At 38.9% G+C, this 20,085-nt stretch overlaps 1 protein-coding gene across 2 annotated transcripts in view; it reads left to right on the forward strand.

The window, feature by feature from the left end:
- The window catches only part of TGFBR1 (transforming growth factor beta receptor 1), a 37,370-nt gene extending 17,885 nt beyond the window's left edge, over positions 1-19,485 (forward strand). For both annotated transcript variants that reach the window (XM_061346329.1, XM_061346330.1), the window contains 5 exons: positions 5,491-5,658; positions 6,346-6,502; positions 12,395-12,519; positions 13,316-13,446; positions 15,761-19,485. In XM_061346329.1, coding sequence (XP_061202313.1) covers positions 5,491-5,658; positions 6,346-6,502; positions 12,395-12,519; positions 13,316-13,446; positions 15,761-15,886 — 707 coding nt within the window. In that variant the 3' untranslated portion in view covers positions 15,887-19,485. The remainder of the gene's footprint in view (positions 1-5,490; positions 5,659-6,345; positions 6,503-12,394; positions 12,520-13,315; positions 13,447-15,760) is intronic.
- Positions 19,486-20,085: the final 600 nt, after the last annotated feature.

Raw genomic sequence — 20,085 nt, forward strand, 5'->3', positions numbered from 1 at the left:
TCCCTGGATTTTCCTGCCATCCAGTTTTAGACACAAGAATTTGTCAAAACCAACAGAAGTTTTGACTTTCTTACATTAAGAGGAGCTAAAATGTCATACTGTTTCATTCAGTTATTTTAATCTGAAATTACATGTTTCACCATAAACGGCTTTTGACTTTTTTTTGCAGAGAAAGCACTGACAGAAAATTCTGTCGTGCTAGGGGGAAGTCAAGAATCCACAGACATCCTTGGCTTCTAAAAGGGCTCTCAGTTTTGTGGGAAATTCCTAAATAGTTTAGCGTAGTTGAAATACGCACATTAAATAGAGTTCTTTCTAATTATCAGTAGATTAATTTCGAGTTTCTACATCTCTACAGATCTCTAGAATTGGAACAGAACCATAGAGGTTGTGTGTAACACTTCCCTTCTCCAGGAAAGGGCTACAAGAGCTTGCAGATCTGTAGCATACCAGGCAATGTTTTCCTGCAGTTTATTATGCTTACCATTAGTAACTATCTTACTTTCATGCCTAAGGTTGGATTGGATATTACTAGCACCTGTGAGGGCTTGAATTTGTTCTGATGGACCTAATGGAGTATCTTCTGCCTGGGTTTAAAATTAATAGATCAGTTGCATTAAAGACATAAATGGAAATCCACCTCTGCAGAAGCCTTAGGTACTATGTCTCACTGAAAAGCTTAAAGGATATATTGCAATTAGCTTAGCTATGACTTTTAACAAAATCTTTCTGTGGTTAGGCTTACCAGGCTCCCATTTTGCTCCAAACCCGTAGATAGTTTGTCTAAAAAATACACAACTACTGTGCGAAAAAGTTATGAAGAAGATTTCCAGAATAAGTAGGTTCCTAAAATAATTTGAGTGCTGGTGCAGGTTTCAGATGCAATAGGAAGAAATTCCATTTGACTTAGTCATCTTTAGGTTCCTTGTGATATAATCTGATATAACATTATTCCTTGATTCTGTTGTTGGTATGCTGTACACACAAAGAAAAAATCCTTAGTTGATAGGTCATGCCATTATTTGAGGCTTTAGGGGTTATGGCATGACTCCTGTTTTCTTGAGAATTAATTGGTAATTGAGAAATGAGTAAAGACATGTTTTAAAAATGCTGCTATTCTAGGCTGTTTTTTCTAACAGCATTGCTCTCTGAACAGATGTGGAAAGCTGGATTATTATTTTTAACCCACTAATGCAGAATTCTGAGTATAACCACCTGCATTCTCTCAGTGAGGAAAGATGTACACACCATTCTCTCTCTAGGTTATGCATTTGGAAGTCTTGAATATTGAAGTTAATACTTCAGCTCTTGTTAGAATACTTTAGGCCACCTACATCCCATTAAATTTGAGAACATAACGGAAAGGGACCATTATGGAAGTAGTTCTTCTAGTTTATCAGGTGTGCACTGTCATGGTACTCTGAAAGGAGCAAGTGTATCACAATATGTCTTTAGAGACCAGTGGCTTAAAACTCACCTATCACCTATTTTTCTTCCACTGTAGATGCTGCTTCTAACTGCTAAATGCTTATTAGGTGCCAGGGGCAAGATGAAGTATTATTTCACAGCAGTAATAGCTTTGATGGATTTGCATCCATTTCATAGAATCAAAGAATAGTTAGGGTTGGAAAGGACCTTAAGATCATAAAGTTCCAACCTCCCTGCCATGGGCAGGGACATCTCACACTAAACTGTGTCACCTAAGACTCTGTCCAACCCTGCCTTGAACACTGCCAGGGATGGAGCATTCACAACTTCCTTGGGCAACCCATTCCACTGCCTCACCACCTTTACAGTAAAGAACTTCTTCCTTATATTCAATATAAACTTCCCCTGTTTAAGTTTTAACCTGTTACCTCTTGTCCTATCATTACAGTCCCTAATGAAGAGTCCCTCCTCAGCATCCTTACAGACCCCTTTCAGATACTGGAAGGCTGCTATGAGGTCTCTGCGCAGCCTTCTCTTCCCTAGGCTGAGCAGCTCCAACTTTCTCAGCCTGTCTTCATATCGGAAGTGTTCCAGCCCCCGATCATCCTCGTGGTCCTCTTCTGGGCTTGTTCAAACAGTTTCATGTCCTTTTTCTGTTGAGGACACCAGAACTGTACACAGTACTCGAAGTGGGGTCTCACGAGAGTGGAGTAGAGGGGCAGGATCACCTCCTTCAACCTGCTGGTCACTCTTCTTTTGATGCTCCTTCTGATTTCTCCATAAGGTGTACTGTTGAATGCATTCAGGAGTTACTACAGCCTAGCTGGAATGCACAAAGTCATGAGACTAAGAATCAAACTGTGTGTCTGAAACCTTGCAAGGTTAACTACGGAGATGGAGCAGTGAAATGGTTACTTGCGCAATCCCAACTCGGTGCTTGCTGAAGGCTTCAATGATACATGTAGAATTCTCGGGCAGATCCTCATGTATCCATCATGAATGCTTAGGACTCTTGCCTCCTGGCATGTAGCTTGTGCTGTAAGTGTGGGCCAGTGTTAATGCTGCAAATCTTTCTACCAGCAAAGGCATTAATTAGGTCTCTCCTCTTCACGCAACTGCATATTTTTCACAACTGCTGGGGTACATCTGGCTCTCCATTGTAGTTGTAAAATTGTGGGGGTGCCTTCAAGTAGAAAGGTGCATGTATGAGATTAGGAAGTGTTTACAAGTGCAGGTAGATTAGCTAAATCGGTGGTGTTCAGCTCAGATGGTGGAGTCAAAGCTTGTGACTGAACTGCTGTCTTGACTCCTTGTTGCTACACTGTTTAGTCTTCCCCATATGCCTTAATGGCACATTCTCCCATCTCATTCTCTACTTCCCCAAGATTATATGGTATTCAGAAGGCTACAGGAGCTAGTCCTGTCTGTCTGCTTTCCCATCCCAAAATTCACTGGGGTAGGTGCTGCTGGAAATCGGTAAATTATTTTAACTGCAGTTGTGTTCTGTCTGACTAGCATGTTTGCGGTCTGGTTAGCTCTTTACTTAGCCAAGAGTGTATACTAACTTTCAAATACTGCTGGGTCATGGAAATTACTTTCTGGGCCATGTGTTGCCTTGGTTTGAAACATCTAAAAAGATAGTCTGGGTTTTGGGTGGGGTTTTTGTTTTGTTCTTTTTAGCCTAGATACTTAATTGTAAAGTGTATTGGGGTCTACTTATCTGCAGTATTCTACTAGCAGAAAAGCAGTGGCAGCAGGCAGCAACCTCTGTTTACAGTACTAAAGGCTTCCCTGGATTAGTTTTCTGTAATCATACCTGTCTGTAGTCATGTTACAAGTAAGGTGAAGTCTTGTACTGCACACTTTCAGATTAATTTTATGCACTAAAATACTTAAGCCTCTCCATGCCTTCCCCTTAATTGAAAGCTGCACTTGACTAGCTGGAAGTTTTGTTCAGACTACCTTATGTGATAAGTAGATCCCCAAGAATAATATTCAGCAGTATGCTTTGGAGAAATGAGTGAAATTCCTTTATCTTGAGAAAAGTAATATTGGAGCTATTTACTCTTTCTGGTTTAGCCTTAGCAGTTTGCCTGGAAGATCTTGCTAATCTACACAGCTCAAGCACTTTTCATTAATTTAATCATATGACTATCACATTGAGATAGTCAAACTGTTCACTAACAAAATATCAGCCCTCTTTCAGCCACAGACAAAAGTGTTTTCCCTGACATCTCGAGTACCTCATTTCTAAGAGTGTTCTAGTTCCTATGTCTGTCTGATCTTTTCAATACTTTTTTGCTTCGGTTTTTGGTTGGTATTTTTTCTTTTACTTTATCTGCATGCTAAAAAAGGCATCTCACTGTTTGCTTTGAAACACTTTTTACTATATGACACTGGAGAACATGTACAATTAGGCAGTTTTCGTAACTTCTTTCGAACATTCAAGTTGGAGCATAAGTCTGTGGTTCACAACTCTTGTACCAACCAATACTATTAAATCTTAAAACCTAGTATTTGGTTTGAAAACAAGCATATGATATGCCAAGTCCTCAGTTCTGTTTTGCTAATACCAATGTGAAAAAAGTGTCTTCACTTAAGTAAATTCAGTCTATTCAATTTTAATTCAAACGTGATTTTATATTTTATAGAGCATTTGTTATAAATCCCTTTCTTCAAGAGGCAGCTTGTTTAAGATGAATGTTGCTTCAAGTGCACTAATGTTTCTCTGAAACTAACCAGTCTTCTAACAAATCTGAAAGCTTCTTTACTCATAATTTCAAATTTTGTTAGAACTGCAAAAGAAAAACCTGTTACTTCTGAGTGATTTTGATAATCTAAAATGCTTTCATGTTTCATGCAAATAAATGAAATAACCTTAATTAATCTCATTACAGAAATTAGATAGGTTTCCAAGAACATATGTAATGTTCTTGAATGTTATGAAATTGCTTAAGAATCTTGATCATGGTGTGTATATGAACTAAATTAGGTTATCTTATTATGGAAGGCTGTGCTACTATATGTAATTACTACTTAATGTAATTACTTTTTATTACTTGATAATGCATATCCTGTAACTGAAAGCTTCATGGCAGATGCTGTTTACTGTGCAGCCAAAAATACTCAGGGTCAGGTTATTACTTGGTAATAATTAACTGCTGTCAACAGTATAAGAAGACTTAAGTTCATCAGAATGTGTTCTTCTTAGATAGCTGAACAAATATGTAGCTTTTCAAATATAGCAAGGTAAAGAAAATGTTGTGTGTCTCACCTAATAGCTGGACACTGTACTTCATTTCATCTTGTCTGTAATTAATACTATTCATGTAAGCTTGGATGTAACGTTGTCCCTCTTAAAATCTGGTTGAAGGGCCACAAGACACAGTAGGAAAGAGCTGTGGCAGGATTGTTTTTTTTCTGGGTATATTTCTACATCTTGGGTAACAAAACAAAAAAAAAACCAAACCACCAAGCTTTTACCCCATCCTGATTGATTATTCCTTTAATAGTTAGGAAAGTCTGTGGCTTGAACTTCAAGTTATTTTGCATCCACTAGTTTAATAATGAACAATGTAGTTCTTACCTGTCATTTGCGTTTCTTGGGATATCTGCATATGTATTATGACCTGTCTTGTTCCTCATAGTTATGTGTAGTCTGGACAATATTGTACTAGACCAACAGTGACAGGGCTAGTTTCGCATCATGCATTCAGCACTGTTCCCCCCAAGCAGAAAAGATAAGGGTGGGCAGGGCCTGGCTAATACTACAAAATAGTTCTCTTCAGAATCATAGTGACATCAGATTTCTATGATTTGTGTTTTAGCTTAAATAAAATAATACTCACTAAGCTACTTGGAAAATCTTGCATGGTAGTCCCAGCCTTTATATAGGCATTTAAATCTTAGAGGGATAGAAGTAAAGATTTTAGAGTCTAATTGGCTGAAGTTACTTGCAAATCGTAATTTGTATTTCATAAGCATTGTATTAAAGTGGCGTATATAGTTTGCTTGTCGTTTTGTGTGTGTATGTGTGGTATTCATGCCAGTGTTGTTTTGCAGACAATGGTACATGGACTCAGCTGTGGTTGGTGTCTGACTATCATGAGCATGGATCACTCTTTGATTACCTGAACAGGTATACAGTAACAGTGGAAGGAATGATAAAATTAGCTTTGTCCACTGCTAGTGGTCTTGCTCATCTTCACATGGAAATTGTTGGCACACAAGGTAATCTTACAACTGTTCAGCCTGTCATGTGCATAGTATTGGATTTTTTGAGAAATTATACATGCTCTTTCTACTATAATTATTTTCTTTAATTAGAACATTCAACCTGTAGTTGCTTTGCACACAGCTACTTATGTGATGATAAGGCAGCTAAACTCAATGCAGATACTCAGGTTAATCCCTTGTGGAGCTGAGGGAATTGAAAAACGTCTGTTTGGAGCCTGTCATAATATCTGAACTAATAGAACTTCTTAATTCGGATTTTTTTTATCTTTCTGTGGTGTATCCAGGTTTTATGATGTGACAGTCCTTCCTACAAAACGCCTACTAAAAGGCAGTAAGTAATGGTGCCTTTAGAATCTTCTTTGATTTGAGACAGAACTATGTGTCTGTTTCCAAAGACATGAGAAACTTTTTTGTGGCTAGTATGGGTACACAGTAAGTACTTGCAGGAAGAGGAAAAGGAGCAGTAAAGTGATGTAATATGGCAGGCATTTAAGGTAATTCTGGATAGCCAGCCAGTCCACAGTGAGTGGTTTCAGGAGTTACCTTAATGTACATGAAGTAGCAGAACTGGAAGGAATTCTGTAACATAAAACAAAATCTGCACCCATTTTAGAACAGTAGCAATTACATTTTTTACAGATGTGTTATTTCTGTTTTGGTTTTTGTTTTGTTTCCTTACAGGCAAACCAGCGATTGCTCATAGAGATTTGAAATCAAAAAATATATTGGTAAAAAAGAATGGAACATGCTGCATTGCAGACCTAGGATTGGCAGTTAGGCACGATTCAGCTACAGATACAATTGATATTGCCCCAAACCACAGAGTGGGAACAAAAAGGTAAAATCATTAATGTGATGTGTCAGGTGATATTTACAGTAAAATGCTTTGGATTTTCTTGCCCGGTATAGCAGATTTACATGTGTACAAACACAAGCAGCAGGGAAATGTAAACAATGGCAGGTAGAGTTCCTAGGCACTTCCTTGCCAGCTGGTTTTTAGTTAGACAGTAGGTGCTTAAAAAGCATATTGAATCTTGGCATCTTCTACTAGTATGTGTAAAATACAGAAAACTTGCAAAATATTGTAGGGTGCAAGTATATCCTAAAACACTTGGGAGACTTCATGAGTGACAGTCTTGAAATTTCACTGCTATATCTTTATTCTTTGTGCCTTGTGTTGCACGGAAATGATTGCAGCTCAATCTGGAGTGTAAAACAGGATATTGACAGTGGAAGTTAAAAGCTGGATTTTTTTTCAGTGTGAAGCCTATGTGGTAGATCATACAAAGTACAGTCTTGGATACGGGCTATCATAGGATCATATTTTTGAGAGCGATATGAGAATGTAAAACAGCATTCATCTTTGTTACCTAATGCATAAATAGAACTATCAGTACATGAGTCAGTATACTCCCTTTCCTAAGTGTATTTCTGAATTCAGAAATACAGATCTGTTTTTTTTGTCCTCAGAAGAACTCAGAGTGTTTGACTCCATCGACACTAGTGCAGTTTGTTATTGGCTGTAATTCAGCATTGCTGAACCTTCAGAGAATAGTAATTGGAAGATGTTCTGCAGAGAAGATTAATTTTCTTTAGCAGTCTGTGAAGCTATACAGCATACAGAGATAACAGCAGTAACAGTGAACCATAGCAAGAGAGTTATGTGATACAGACAACATTTTGTCCTTTTGATGCCTATAGGTCCAGTACTATGCCAAACTAAAGTTTGTATGCCTATCACTGAGAAATGTGTGGAAGCCCAAGTGGTTCAGGGCTGTATGTGATTAACTTCAGCATATGCCCTAGCAGGTTTTCAGTTATATATCTCTTTAGTGATACTGCAAGGGGGCTTGAGGGATGAGCATAAATGATGAACTGGGATGTACCTTTAGCACTGTCTTTTTGGAAGAAAAAAACTTCTTTTTTAAGGCCCAGTGAACAAAAGTTTTTAGAACATGTACTGAAAATTTACTGTACTGAATATTACATTGCTGACATAATTTTATTCTAAAGCTCTTCTGTACTAGTCCTTTGCCAACTTTAGAAATACCACACAAATGGTCAGATGAGATTTACTTTTGAAATGCTACTGGGTTACAAAGTACTGGGTGTTACTCCTTCTCAAAGTCTCCAGGAATCATTGGTAGTAAAACAGCAGACTACTTTGGGGTTTGTCATTGCAGACTTAGCTGTGTGCAGTGTGCATTTCGTGTCACGGTATTTTTTACTATACCTACATGCAAAAAAAAAAAAACAAACGTGCAAATCTGTTACTTTCTTTAGTCTTTGGAGGAAGCATCCTTTCATCTGTGTCTGTAGATCCCACTTACAAGCTCTCTTCTTGTGTAGGCGCTATTAAATCTGTATCTGAATGAAGATGCAGCTGCCTTACGCTTCTTTGCAATGGTAATGCTGTAGTAACTCTTGCTTGCTGAGGTGGGCAGCAGCAAGATGAAGTTCATTTCCCATTTTGAAGACATTAGTCCTTTCTACCTTTCTGAAAATTGTTCATTCTGATAAAAGTCTTGATCTCCTCTTCCTCCCTCTTGTGCATTCTTGGTAAGTAATTCTGTACCTGTAGCTAATTTTTCATAAAGAGTTCAGATCTTACCTTAACTCCCATTGATTGCTGCTGCTGGTACCTTTTCTGCACATGGATGCTCTGTGTGCAGGTTCAGGGAGATTTGGCTAAGTTTATATTTTTCTAATGATTGTCTGTTGTAAGGATGTATGGCCTAGAAAGCAAGCAAGACTCATTCTTGTTTGTGTGATGTAGGTGCTGAGTCAGACTGATGATCCTTCTTTCTGAATTAATCTTTATTTCTTTTCTGTTCAGAGGCTTAGCTTTATCCCAGAGGGTGTGAACTGTGTGTTTTCACAGCTCAGCCTGCAGTATAAAGCAGAGAATATGAGCTTTAAACTGAGAAGAAAATAGAATTCCTCTCTTACTCCCTAAGGCTCAAATTCCACTTTAACATGGGTGCTTTTCTGTAGTTTATCCAAACCAAATATGAACAGAATCCTAGTTATGCTTGTTCAGAAGATGGAGTTGTCATGTTCAACTTGTTGTGTATGCTTCCTATTTGATGACACCAGCCCTATATGTGCAAGAAGTTAGGCAGCTAATACAGAATTTTTGGACTAAAAGAGGCAGGGAGGTCAGTAGGCACCCAAAGTGCCAAATGTGACCCATGCTCAACATTTTTAAACTCCTTTGTAGACTTTGGCTGTCAGTCTTGGAGGGTATTGAATTGCAGACCTATAGTCTATGTAGAGTAATTCTCTCCAGAACCCAAAATACTGTTTCTGACAAGCAGTGCATTTCTAATATATAAACTGTAAAGGAGATGCATGTTTCTCTCTCTTTTGTCTGATAGCCATGAAATGGCTAATCTGCTGACTGCACTAGATGTCCTACTTGCCTTTCGCCTCTCTTGTTCCAGCAGTAATCTCTCAGACTTTTTGATCAGTCATTTACCATTCTGTGTTATGGACACCAAAGCCAGTCTAAATGCATTGATGGAAGATCATGGTAGGAGGTCAATTTGCCAATAAATTCAGACGAAGTCACTTTTGGAAAGGGTGGGGATTTTTTTATTCTGAGGGTATGAATTCAGCTCCATTGACACATGGAGCCTCTTTCAGTATTTCCTGTGAAAACCTTTGTCCTTAGGACAATATGCAGAAACTGATACAACCTCCTTTACTGCTTGTTTAAGTGATTTTGGCTGACAGTCTTGCAGCATGTTTGGGGGTTTTGGTATGGTGGCTTTCCACCTTTATTACTCTTCACATCCCCATGTGATCTTAAGACAGCTCAAATACTCTTCCTTCTAAACCCAAAGCTGATCACTATACTGTCAAGTGCATTAAGATTATCCAATAATGCAAAATCCTTGGAGAGCATTAAAACACTCATCACAGTCTTGCATTCTTGATTAAAAAGCTTTTGATACAGGTGGCCCAGAATAATTTGAGTCTTGCTTATGTTAAAGATTGTGACATATATAAACTTAACTTAGAATTCTGCTTCCATTCAATGAATACTGTCAAAGTAAACCTTATGTTCCTCTTTAAACAGTTGTCCTCTGCTTCTGCTGTGTTTATCAGTTGTGGGGAATTTCTGTGTCTGTACAGTGCTTAGGAGAACTCTCATGACAGCAACCGTTGTTGAAGTTCTGGATAGTCCAGAGCAAATACAACTACTGGGTACATTTTTGCTCTTTTGTTTATGGCCCGTGCTTCCTTGAATGTATGTCACTTCTATAAGACAGTACTGCTGAGTGTTCTAGAAGGTCTCATAGTCCTGAAATTTAAATACTGTCTTGTATTCTGCCTCACATCCCTATGGAAAAATCCTGGTATTACATTGATAAAATGAAACTCTGCATAGGCTTCTGTGACTATTCAAGGTTGAGCTATCACCTGACATTATATTCCATTCCAGTAATCTATGTGTGTTGCTTTTTTACCAGTTATCTGTGCTTTCCAAAGCCCTGGTGATGTTTTTCCCTGCTTCATTAATATGGCAGCTTGAGATTGATAAGGCATGTGGAGAAACACACTGAACTCTGGTAAACATTGTGTATTGGATTTAGTAGCCAGAGCTATACCAGGTTGAGAAAGCAGAACTACAGCGGATGTTGACTGCTGCAAATACCATTCATTCCTTCCAGCAGCCAGTGAGGATGCTGCTAACTTTCACAATGCAGACCACACTGACATCTTGCTTGATGTTCCCACATTGGGCTTAGTCACTAAACAAGGTAACAATGCCATGACCCGTTTTCAGTCTTTCTTTCTCAATTGAAAGTCTATACTGAAACCAGGAAAGTCTGTCACGGATTTTTATGTTGCATAAAGTATTCTATTTGAAAAAAGTAATCTTTTTGTTTTATAATGAAATAATCAGTTACTGTAATGGCAGGGAGCCTTTGTTCCCAAGGGATCCATATCAGTGCTGCTTTTTTAATCAGCTCTTCATGTCTGTTCCCTCTGTGGTCTTGTTAGGGGATGTTATAAGTGGCTGCTATATGTTGGCAGATTCCAGGAGCTCGGGCTTCCTTCTGCCTGGCTTCTGCCAGCCTGGTGTGTCCTAAGGGCTGGGCTCTGTCCATTCCAGGTCCATGGATATAGCTGCTGCTTTCTTTTTTGGGCTTCAACCAGTAGTGGGGCTACGCATATACAGACACATACAATACTGACAGGGCTGGTTATACAGACTGCTATATACCATGTGGTGTCTTCAACACCCACATAAAACACTGTCAGAACTTGCGTAAAATATAAGTGTTAACAGCCAAGTCTTCTTCCTTCAGCTGATGAGGGTTGAACTTCATTAGTTAAAAAGCAAACTCTCTGCTGTAGCCTGACAAGCCCATGTGTGCTTATGAATTCCTCCCATGTGAATGCAACCTTTGGTCTGTCTAATGCCCTCTTCTGTGCCCTGCAGGTCTCCTACTCACCAGCTGGGCTGGGTTAATGCACAGTAGCAAACAGGTACATATACCTGTATGCACACCTGTGTGCATGGATTCCCTTTAATACCAGTGTATACTTGTGTGGTATTCCGTCGAATACCATCCCTGCATGGGTCAGCTCTTTGCTGGCTAGACTAGCTTGAAGTTCCTAGTGAATTACACATATGCACACCTGCCATGCATGCCGGGTTTGGGGGAAGTACACCCCAGCAGCTGGCATATAGATCTTGTGACCTGTTATTCCCACTCCAGTTGCTGCTGTTGAGAGCCTCTTACTCTGATTCTGGCATCTTAGTTCTTCCTTGTAGCCATTATCTTCAAGCTGGTGACTGTGAAGCCTGTGACACATCGTCCTACTTCAGTGGCTGAAGCAGAGACCCTCATTTGCTCCAGAGGTACCTTCACGCACTGTCTGATTGCAGTTGCTGGTACCCCCACAGCAGCTCCAGATACATAGTTCTAAGGCCTTCGGACACTTACTGCAGTTCCCTTCCAGTTGCTGGCACACCAGGCCCAGTGGCAACTTAATCCCTTGTCTGACTCCAGTTGCTACCCCTGAACTCCTTCATGCCTGGCTCCAGTTGCTGTCATGTAGTCCTTAAAGCACATGTGCACATGGGGTTGAGAGTGAGATTGCATAAAAAGATAGTTAAGATTTAGTAAGAAGATACACTGCAGCAAGCCTTTGGAGGTCTTGGTCAAACAAGCATAGTGACTGGCAAGTGTTTATGCAAGTGGCTTCTTGCATAAACTACTGTCTTTTGCTCACTTTTGTTCCTCTCAGTTACCCTTCTCCTGAACATTCCTTGGCAGGCATTGCATTGTCCTACAGGCCTCCCTCGAGTATTGACAGTCCTCATGTTCCTCTTGCTTCCTGCATATCAGCAGTTACAGCATGCAGGCTGGCCCTCCCAAAAGCTATGCCTGGAGTTTTTTAATAGCACATCAGTTAGCAACTGAGACTTTGGGGTTTTGTTATTGTCTCTGTTATCCCATGTTTGTCAGGCTTATGGCTCTACTTGGTCATTGTTTCCTCTTATTCCACTATTGCTTTGCTTGGTTCCCTCAGTTTACTTATCCTCCTTGCATTGGAGGTCTTTGATTAATGAAGCAGATTTTCCTTTGCCTCATATTTACATTTGGTTTTGAGCAGCTCAATAGCATTGAAGTTTTCTATACAGTAAGTATTTATGAAATTAAATGTTCTTTTGTTTATTTGGTGTTTTGTTTTGTTTCATTATTGTAAATAGGTACATGGCTCCAGAAGTTCTAGATGATTCCATAAATATGAAACATTTTGAGTCATTCAAAAGAGCAGATATCTATGCCATGGGATTAGTGTTTTGGGAAATAGCTCGGCGATGTTCAATTGGTGGTACGTAGCAGTCTTTACAAAAGTGGAGATACTAAGGATTTATAGCTTACGGAACCTGAATAAGTTTGAGCAAAGTCTGTTCTAAAAAATGGTACAATGTAATAATATCTAGTGTTTTTCAGACTTTCTAACTGTTAATCCATTAGATGATGATTGGTTTATTTAACCTCTTTAAATTGATGAACCATACCTGTTGAGAAAAATATAGAATCATAGAATAGTTAGGGTTGGAAAGGACCTTAAGATCATCTAGTTCCAACCACCCTGCCATGGGCAGGGACACCTCACACTAAACCGTGTCACCCAGGGCCTCATCCAGCCTGGTCTTGAGCACTGCCAGGGATGGAGCATTCACAACCTCCCTGAGCAACCTATTCCAGTGGCTCAGCACCCTAACAGGAAAGAATTTCTTCCTTATATCCAATCTAAACTTCCCCTGTTTAAGTTTTAAACCATTACATCCATACTGTATTTAAATTAAAACACGCTATTAGAAATCATACGCTTCCAAGAAGCATGCCTTTAGTATAGCATGTGAAAGATTTGGCCTAGCTTTCATCTTTTCCAAATATATAAATCTAAAAATTGAAAATTCCTCAAGGGTAATACGAACATAACCAAAGGTATGGTTAAGGTGGTGTTTGGGTTTTTTTTTTAATATTAGTCATTGTAATGCATTTTTTAAGAATGAAAACCAAAAAAAGAAAATGATAGGGTACTGATAAGGAACACAGTAAAATGTGAAGAGTATGTAATTTAGTGTTACCTAAATTAAGCCATTTGCAACCTGTTACAGGAATCCACGAAGATTACCAGTTGCCGTATTATGACCTTGTTCCTTCAGACCCTTCTGTTGAAGAAATGAGGAAAGTTGTGTGTGAGCAGAAGTTAAGGCCCAATATTCCAAACAGATGGCAGAGCTGTGAGGTATTAACTACCCTTGCTAAAGCTGCTTTAATGGACACTGGCTTATAAATTATGCTTGTTGTTGAGGGGAGAAGGGTTGCTTCGAGACCTTAATTACATTCTGATCATTGTAGCTTTATTGAATGTCATTGATCCTTGGTTATACGCTAATATTTAATGTATTTTCATGCATATTAATAGCTAACCTTGTGTGGAGCATTCTGTAATCTGTTCCTTTGAAGCATAGGTGATCCTAACGTAAATTAAAGCTAGTCTGAATTATATTGACGGCTTGGCTTCGCGAGTGAAGATTTGGGAAGGGCTTTACCCATGCTTACTACAAGCACAGTGACCAACGGCATGTGGGATAGGCAAATCTGTTTGGAAAAAAAGGCTGCTTATGCGATCAGGAAGTTTCCAAACAGGACTGACATCTCCTGAGGCAATCTCGAGCATACAGGAATCATCACTGCAAATAAATTGTGCAACTGGGGTTGTACTGAAGCTGCCTGGGGTTGTTAACTTTATATGCCCTATATGGGTTAACTGCCCTATATAGGCAGTGTTTTGGATTTGTGACCAAAACTGATAGCACACTGGTGTCTTATGTAATGCTGAACAGTGTTTATGGAGCTTCCCCATTTCTCATTCTCTCCCCCCACAGCACGTATTGCTGAGTAAGCTAGGGGTAGACAAGATGCTGAGAAGGAGCACAGCTGGGACAGCTGACCCAAACTGGTCAGAGAGATATTCCATATCATGTAGTGTCATGCTCAGCAGTACAACTGAGGGAGGGGGAAGTTTTGCAGGGGTTGCTCTTGCTCATGGACAGGCTAGGCATCAGTTGGATGGTGGTAAGCAATTGGTTTTATATCATTTGTTTATAGAATCATAGAATAGTTAGGGTTGGAAAGGACCTAAGGTCATCTAGTTCCAATCCCCCTGCCATGGGGAGGGATACCTCCCACTAAACCATGCCATCCAAGGCTCTGTCCAACCTGGCCTTGAACACTGCTAGGGATGGAGCATTCACAATTTCCCTGGGCAACCCATTCCAGTGCCTCACCACCCTTATAGTGAAGAACTTCCTCCTTATATCCAGTCTAAACTTCCCCTGTTTAAGTTTTAACCCATTACCCCTCATCCTATCACTACAGACCCTAATGAAGAGTCCCTCTCCAGCATCCTTTTAGGCCCCCTTCAGATACTGAAAGGCTGCTATGAGGTCTCCATGCAGCCTTCTCTTTTTCAGGCTAAGCGGCCCCAACTTCCTCAGCCAGTCTTCATACTGGAGGTGCTCCAGTCCCCTGATCATCCTCATGCCCTCCTCTGGACTTGTTCCTTTGTCCTTTTTCTGTTGAGGACACCAGAACTGCACACAGTACTCCAAGTGAGGTCTCATGAGAGCAGAGTAGAGGGGCAGGATTTGTTTTGGCTTGTTTTTTTTCCCCCTTATTAAACTGTCTTCGTGTCAACCTGCAAGTTTTCTCACTTTGCACTCGTGATTCTCCCTCCCATCCCACTGGGCAGGGAGTGAGTGCGTGGCTGTGTGGGGCTTAACTGCCTGCTGGGGTTAACCCACGACAAGGGTAGTAAACATACATGAGGTAATCAGGTCTGTGCCAATTGGTTTGTAACTAGGCTGGTTATCTCTTTCAACAGTGCTGTGCTGCCTCATTTAAATGCTTGCTTGGAACTCACTCAAGGGTCTTTGCCCTTTCAGTGTGTAATGAAGAGGTATACTACAGACTGACCAAAATAGGAATTTTTCTTTAAAAAAAAAAAAAAAAGGTTTAAGAATTTTCACCAAAAATTCCGATGGCCTTAGTAGTTTGTACATCTCAGAATTTGTACTTTACACGCTTACTGAAAGATGAACGCTGTTACTAGGATGCTGAAGCTCTAGTAAGCCAAAGACTTAGAACTGCAGTGTACATGCGGTGGCGACTACTGACCATGCCTCTCTAGAAGCATTTACCTGATTCTGGGGTGAGTTCATTATTCTGGTAGTCACTGCACAGGCATTAGTATGCACAGCAGTGAGCACTTTCCTTTCCAGCCAGCTTTGTTCATATTGCTTACTGTAGGAACCCATCTAGGGCTAGAACCAATTCTTTCTGATTCAGACCTGAAGAGAATAGCTGTGGTAGGCTACAATAGGAATGAGAAATTAATAAAGATATGATGGAAGAGAGAACTGGGTTGTAGCACGTGTGAAATAAATACATGGGTAATAATAGACTTCAGAAACAGATGAAGAGGATAAGGTAGGACAGAGGCTACCTGATCTTCACTGGAACCACAGTACATATATTTGCTTCTCTTTCCTTTACAGGCGTTACGAGTAATGGCAAAAATTATGCGGGAATGCTGGTATGCCAATGGAGCCGCTAGGCTAACAGCTTTGCGCATTAAGAAAACGTTATCACAACTTAGTCAACAGGAGGGGATAAAGATGTAATCCTGGATTCGCTACCGAAGAATACTGTAAAAATCCATGTCTGCACCAGAGTGGCGTGTTAAGAAGGTTAATTGTTCTACCTCACTGGGGGAACAGAAGGATATTGCTGCCTTTTAGTACTTCATAGGAACGTCACTTACTAGGATTTTTGTGGACGTGCTGAACAGTTGTGTTGGGTCCTTTCTGTGCACTATGAACCTCTTTCCCAGGTTACTTGCAAAACATTGTGTAGTCTAGTTTTATTTTTATTAACCTATAATTTTTTATTTTGATAGCTGGTCTTCTAGTTAACTGTGCTAAAAACAGGAGGTCGCATTTAAAATTGAACTGGTTCACTAATTTGTTCTAGAGTGCATTGATGGCTCTGTAAGCAACTTTATTCCTGGCTGGTACATTGACTATTCTGAACCACCGGCAAGGCTCTTTGATTCAGATTGTGAATGTACTGTTGGAGCTAGCTGTTAAGGTAGTACATCGTTTGGACTCTTTGATTTACAAATTGACCTCATTCAGTTGTGGGAACATAATTTATGCAACTGTACTTTATACATGATCACTGGGGTTTTTTTCCACTTTCTCAGAACATTACATTGCCTTCAAAATAGATTGTATTATACCAGTAAGTGCCGCTTTTGAGTCTTTTAATGCAAAACAGTAGGAGTGTACAAACCCTAAGGTACTTTTGGTTTCAAAAAACAAATTAATGATCAACTGTTCCTTTGCCTAGCTAAGATCTAATTCACACTCATTTCAGCAAGTGAGTGCATAATTCATGAAATACCTTTAATTTTACCAAAATCTGACCCTTTAAACCACTGTGGGAGTTTTAAATAGTGTAAGATAGTTAATTCACTGTCGTAATTGTCAAGTCATGAGTCATAATTATATTTAAGGGAGTTTTTTGTTGTTTTTTATCAAGTGGTACTTCTGAAATGCTTGAAGTACCTACCTACTTCAGAAAAGTAGCACGAGGAGTAAGATGCTCTTAAGGGAGATTTTGCTCCATTAAATCAAATATGAAAAGCATATTTTCTGTGCAGTTCTTCAGAGTCTTAAGGCTCAAAGAACAGTGTTTGCAGTTAAACAAGGATTAAGTGCACCTGTAATTAGGGAGAAGTTATTTGGACTTTTTTATGAGAAAGTTCAAAGCTGCTTAAAAATTTTATGTGCATGTATTTTGTGTGTGCCTCATACACAGAAAGCGGTGAGCTGCAGAAAGTGCTGAGCTGCAGGTCTTTGGATACAAATACCAGAGGATTTCAGCAATTCTCGTCATAGTTACAAGAACAAAGCTTATGATGGCTTGTGTTGTCATAAGAACACAGAAGAATATACATAGCTTTAGTCAAGATTTGCCCAAAGTTTTAAGGGTATTACAAGATTTTTGCAAACTTCTGTAGAAATTGAATTGCTTCTTTGCCCAGATGTAGAACTTCTGGAGGGGATGGGGAAAATTAATGTGGAAATTTCTCTTTAAAAAATTGCTGTTAACAGGATTATTTTTTTTATTTCCACTTTAGGAAGAGTCTGGTTGTCCTTTGCTTTTATTAATACCCAAAACACTTGGTAGTATTTCAGTATTTAAAAGTGGTAATTAATATGCCACCTAAATTCCTACTCTTCAGAACACATCAGTATCCATCCTGTTGTCAACAAACGCAGCAACCTTAACTCTGCTTCCATTTCATTCTTCAGCATATAGTCACAGGAGAGTTTTTTATAGGCATAACTGGATCTTTACCATAGATACAAATGGTACAGTTCATATTTCAGAATCGTCATGCTACCGGCATGCTTCAGATCTCTGTAGTAATCTTGATGGTAACATCAGAGAGCTTCCAATGAAGTTCATCAAATAATTTCATTAGGGGCTTATTTTAGCACCTACAAATATAATGTTTAGTTTCCTAAAATGTAAGGATAGTTCTTTTGCATTTAGAAGAGAATCTAAGGCAGCTGAGCAACATCACAGCATGCAGACTTTTCAGTCAACTCTACGCTGGTTTGTTACATACGTGTCATCTCAAACACCTAGTAGTCTTCATTCTCCTGAATTGCTAGCAACTATTCTTAAATTGTTCTAATTTTTCATTTTGTAATAGAGGCTTGCAAAAAACAAAGCACAGGAAGGATGCTTGATACAGTGTGTGATGTTAGGAATGTTATTTTGGGACACATTCATATTGGAATGCAGAAAGGGAAATTCTGAATAAGGCTGTATGTATCCTCAGTTCTGACACCACAACTTCAAGCTTTGTTCTTCTTTTCCATTATATAAACTGAACACCTTTTACAAAGGCTGTGTCTGTATATATTATGTAACTTTAAATGTTACCTGTGTAAGATCATATCTTATATATATGGACACAGGTACATATAAGTATTTTTTAAATTAAGATTGTAATATCACCAGATTTGCTCTTGGAAATCCAGGGGGACCAAAATATTTTAGCATTCAGAATATTAATTTTGTATCATTTCAAGTATATACCAAAACATTTTCTGATGAATACTGATGCAAATGTTTATTGTAAATATTTCGTACATTATACATTCACTTAACTTTTGTGGATTTAATCAATTTGACATTCTGGTAGCATTGAAGCCTCAGTTTGGTTTACAGACTTGTGACCACATGGATATGGATGTGGAAAATAGGGAGCATTGGAAATGGTCTGATGCTGAAAAGCCGAAAATGTTGATTTTTGGAATGCTGGAATTCTTCAGGGACCTTCCAACCTTAAAAGCTGGAATTCTGGGATGTTTCTCAAGCTGACTTTCCGAGTATGACACACTGTCACCTTCCAATGGTTCCACTTACAATCCTAAGAAAGACTTTGTGTGCAGGTAAAGACATTGGGATTGATTATATGGGGACATGAAGGTGTCAAATGAAATAAGAGGCTATTTTTTTTTTTCCCAGTAATCATTCTGAGTGATTGCCATGAAATTCACCTTTTAGTTAGTTCCTTCTTTATATAGTGCCATTGAAAGGATTGCAAGGTGTTAAATCATTTTGTGTTTTGGTTTGGTTTTGTTTTTTGTTTTGTAAGTTTTTGGTTTTTTGTTTTTTTTTAAAAAACCTTCACCATATCAGTTGCTTTAAACTCAAATTACCTCTTAAAAGACCAAGGTACATTTACCTCGTGTATATAATGTTTAATATTTTTCAGAACGTTCTCTGGGTTTGCAGTTACATGTTTCTAGAAATATGGGTATTACTAAATTTACAACTTCAGCGGTACTAAATGTGTTATCTGGTGCCCCAAAACACTTTAATTTTCTGTATTTTATTGTATTAGCAAGTTTGCTGCTTTGTCACTGTAGCACCTGCCTTTACATAGCTGTGTGCATACTGCTTTGTAAATTTTACTTTTTTGGATGATTTGAGAATCCTGTACAGATGAGTGTAACTTTTTTAAACCCTACAAAATTGTGTATTTCCCATACATTTCTGAAAATATGTATTGTATTTGTAGAGTATACATTTCAATGGATTGTAAATAGAACAGTAGAAGAGTGGATGCTTATGTTAAGTGCTAACACTACAGTAGAGAGATTATAAAGCAGTGAAAATAAATAAATTTTTTCAAAATGCATGCATTGTCATTCAGAGGAAGAAGTTTCAGGTAGGTATGGGTTTGGGTGTGATATTCGTACCTGGCAAAAAATGGGTTTACAGCAAATTCCCTTCCTCAGAAGGAATTTCTGCTCATATAAAAATGATAAAGTGGTCTGCTAATGCTGACGCAATCAGTCTCATATATGCTATACAGACACTGATTAAGTGCCTGAGCTTCCATGTGTCCTACAGTGTAAATACCAAGTAAATGCCTTGCTTGGTATTCACAAGTGAAGTAAGTAATTTCACTAGAGTGCAGATACAGTGTCCAGTAGTCCCTGGGAAACCCACAGTCTTGAAGCTTCCTGAGTTATTTTGAAAATGAGATTTCAGTCCCTAGTCTATGCAATGTAATGGTACCTGCAATTGTTACCTCTCTTTTGAAGAGAAGAAAGTCAGAGCAAGACATGCAGATATTGTCCCAGGTGCAAATTTGCAATGTTTGCTGGCATTAAAATAGGTACATGGAGATGAAGATTAAACATCCTTGATGTGTTTCTAATCAGCTCAATTATGAAACTGAAAAGAGCTCTCCAGTTGCCAGTAGCTGGAAATTTGTGGAAGCTGTTGAAGAATT

The sequence above is a fragment of the Neopsephotus bourkii genome, unplaced genomic scaffold (genome assembly GCF_033783945.1).
Source record: "Neopsephotus bourkii isolate Nb327-2 ecotype Australia unplaced genomic scaffold, CSIRO-AGI_Nbou_v1 NB_272, whole genome shotgun sequence".
In the NCBI taxonomy this organism is placed as follows: domain Eukaryota; kingdom Metazoa; phylum Chordata; class Aves; order Psittaciformes; family Psittacidae; genus Neopsephotus; species Neopsephotus bourkii.